The 2,379-nt window shown below is 48.0% G+C and overlaps 1 protein-coding gene across 1 annotated transcript in view; it reads left to right on the top strand.

The window, feature by feature from the left end:
• Positions 1 to 1,489: 1,489 nt before the first annotated feature.
• The window catches only part of LOC107551232 (structural maintenance of chromosomes protein 4-like), a 1,784-nt gene continuing 894 nt past the window's right edge, over positions 1,490 to 2,379 (top strand). The window contains exon 1 of the mRNA XM_016232772.1: positions 1,490 to 1,609. Coding sequence (XP_016088258.1) covers positions 1,498 to 1,609 — 112 coding nt within the window. The 5' untranslated portion in view covers positions 1,490 to 1,497. The remainder of the gene's footprint in view (positions 1,610 to 2,379) is intronic.

Raw genomic sequence — 2,379 nt, 5'->3', positions numbered from 1 at the left:
CTCACACACTCTCTCTCTCACTCACACACTCTCTCTCTCACTCACTCTCTCACTCACTCACTCACGCACTCACACTCTCTCACTCTCACTCACACTCACACTCACTCACTTTCACTCTCACACATTCGCACGCACGCACTCACTCTCTCTCACACACTCGCACGCACTCACTCTCTCACGCACTCGCACGCACGCACTCTCTCTCACGCACTCGCACGCACGCACTCACTCACTCACACTCACACACGCACTCACTCTTTCACACACTCACTCACACACTCACTCACTTTCACACTCACTTTCACACTCACGCACTCACTCTCACGCACTCACTCTCACGCACTCACTCTCACGCACTCACTCTCTCGCACTCACTCTCACGCACTCACTCTCACGCACTCACTCTCACGCACTCACTCTCTCGCACTCACTCTCACGCACTCACTCTCACGCACTCACTCTCACGCACTCACTCTCTCGCACTCACTCTCACGCACTTCACGCACTCACACACACACACACACACACACACACGCACACACTCACACGCTCACACTCACTCTCACGCACTCACTCACTCTCACGCACGCACTCACTCTCACGCACTCACTCTCACGCACTCACTCACACTCTCTCTCTCACTCACACACTCTCTCTCTCTCACTCACACACTCTCTCTCTCTCACTCACACACTCTCTCTCTCTCACTCACACACTCTCTCTCTCTCACTCACACACTCTTCTCACGCACTCACTCACTCTCACGCACTCACTCTCTCTCTGTCACACACACTCTCTCTCTCACTCACACACTCTCTCTCTCACACTCACTCACTCTCTCACACTCTCACACTCCACACACTCACTCCACACACTCACTCCACACACTCACTCCACACACTCACTCCACACACTCACTCCACACACTCACTCCACACACTCACTCCACACACTCACTCCACACACTCACTCCACACACTCACTCCACACACTCACTCCACACACTCACTCCACACACTCACTCCACACACTCACTCCACACACTCACTCCACACACTCACTCCACACACTCACTCCACACACTCACTCCACACACTCACTCACTCTCACTCACTCACTCTCTCTCTCTCACACACACACTCTCTCACACACACACACTCTCACTCACACACACACTCTCTCTCTCACACTCACTCACTCTCTCACACTCTCACACTCCACACACTCACTCCACACACTCACTCCACACACTCACTCACTCACACTCCACACACTCACTCACTCTCACTCACACTCCACTCTCCACTCACTCACTCACTCACTCTCACACTTCACTGTGTTATGATGAAAAGCGACGAAGTTTCACCACGTATGCAATGATTTGTTGTGATGTTTTTGTCTGCTGTGCGTCGTGTTCGTGAACAAAGACAGATACGAGCTGTGTCCCTCATCAGTGCAGACTAACCCAGGCTAATGTGCTTTCAGCTGCCGTGAACCATGCCTGCGAAAACCAAGAGCTCGACGGCCGCGAAGAGAGCGGTGGAGTCCAACGAGGAGCAGAGTGCCGCCCGCAGACCCCCGAGCGCCGCTGCGGAGCACGGTGAGACCGGTGAGACCCAGACCCTGCAAGCGCGCTGGTGTTTGCTTCTCATCCCGACACGGCTCTTTTGTTTAGTGAAGTCCGTTAGCCTGCTGCTAATGGAACTTAATATTCACTCGACTAAACAGCAGGGATGACCTAACAGTGTTCAGCAGCAGCAGCCTGACCATCACACACATCTTATTTTACTAACCTTTATGTCGATAAAGTTTCATTTAACCTGAACTTTTTTTCATATGTGACCCTGGAGCACAAAACCAGTCATAAGGGCCAATTTTTCGAAATTGAGGTGTATGCATCATCTGAAAGCTGAATAAATAATCTTTCCATTGATGTATGGTTTGTTAGGATCGGACAATATTTGAAAATCTGGAATCTGAGGGTGCAAAAAAATCTAAATATTGAGAAAATCATCTTTAAAGTTGTTCAAATGAAGTTCTTAGCAATGCATATTACTAATCAAACATTAAGTTTTGATATATTTACGGTAGGAGATTTACAAAATATCTTCATGGAACATGATCTTTACTTAATATCCTAATGATTTTTGGCACAAAAGAAAAATGGATACTTTTGACCCATACAGTGTATTGTTGGCTATTGCTACAAATATACCTGTGCTGCCTATGACTGCTTCTGTGCTGCAAGGACACATATGCATAAGAAGTACATTTTAATATAGTTGGTTCCACCACAGGATAAAAAAATAAAAATGGCTAACTTTTTTTTTTTTCTTTCTCACAATGCTTGAAGTTGCAATTGTGGGTAAAAAGTGTGAG

This window comes from Sinocyclocheilus grahami, unplaced genomic scaffold (assembly GCF_001515645.1).
Source record: "Sinocyclocheilus grahami isolate Dianchi unplaced genomic scaffold, SAMN03320097.WGS_v1.1 scaffold419.1, whole genome shotgun sequence".
Taxonomy (NCBI): domain Eukaryota; kingdom Metazoa; phylum Chordata; class Actinopteri; order Cypriniformes; family Cyprinidae; genus Sinocyclocheilus; species Sinocyclocheilus grahami.
The sequence above is the reverse complement of the archived record's forward strand: the minus strand, read 5'-3'. Positions and strand labels throughout refer to the sequence as shown.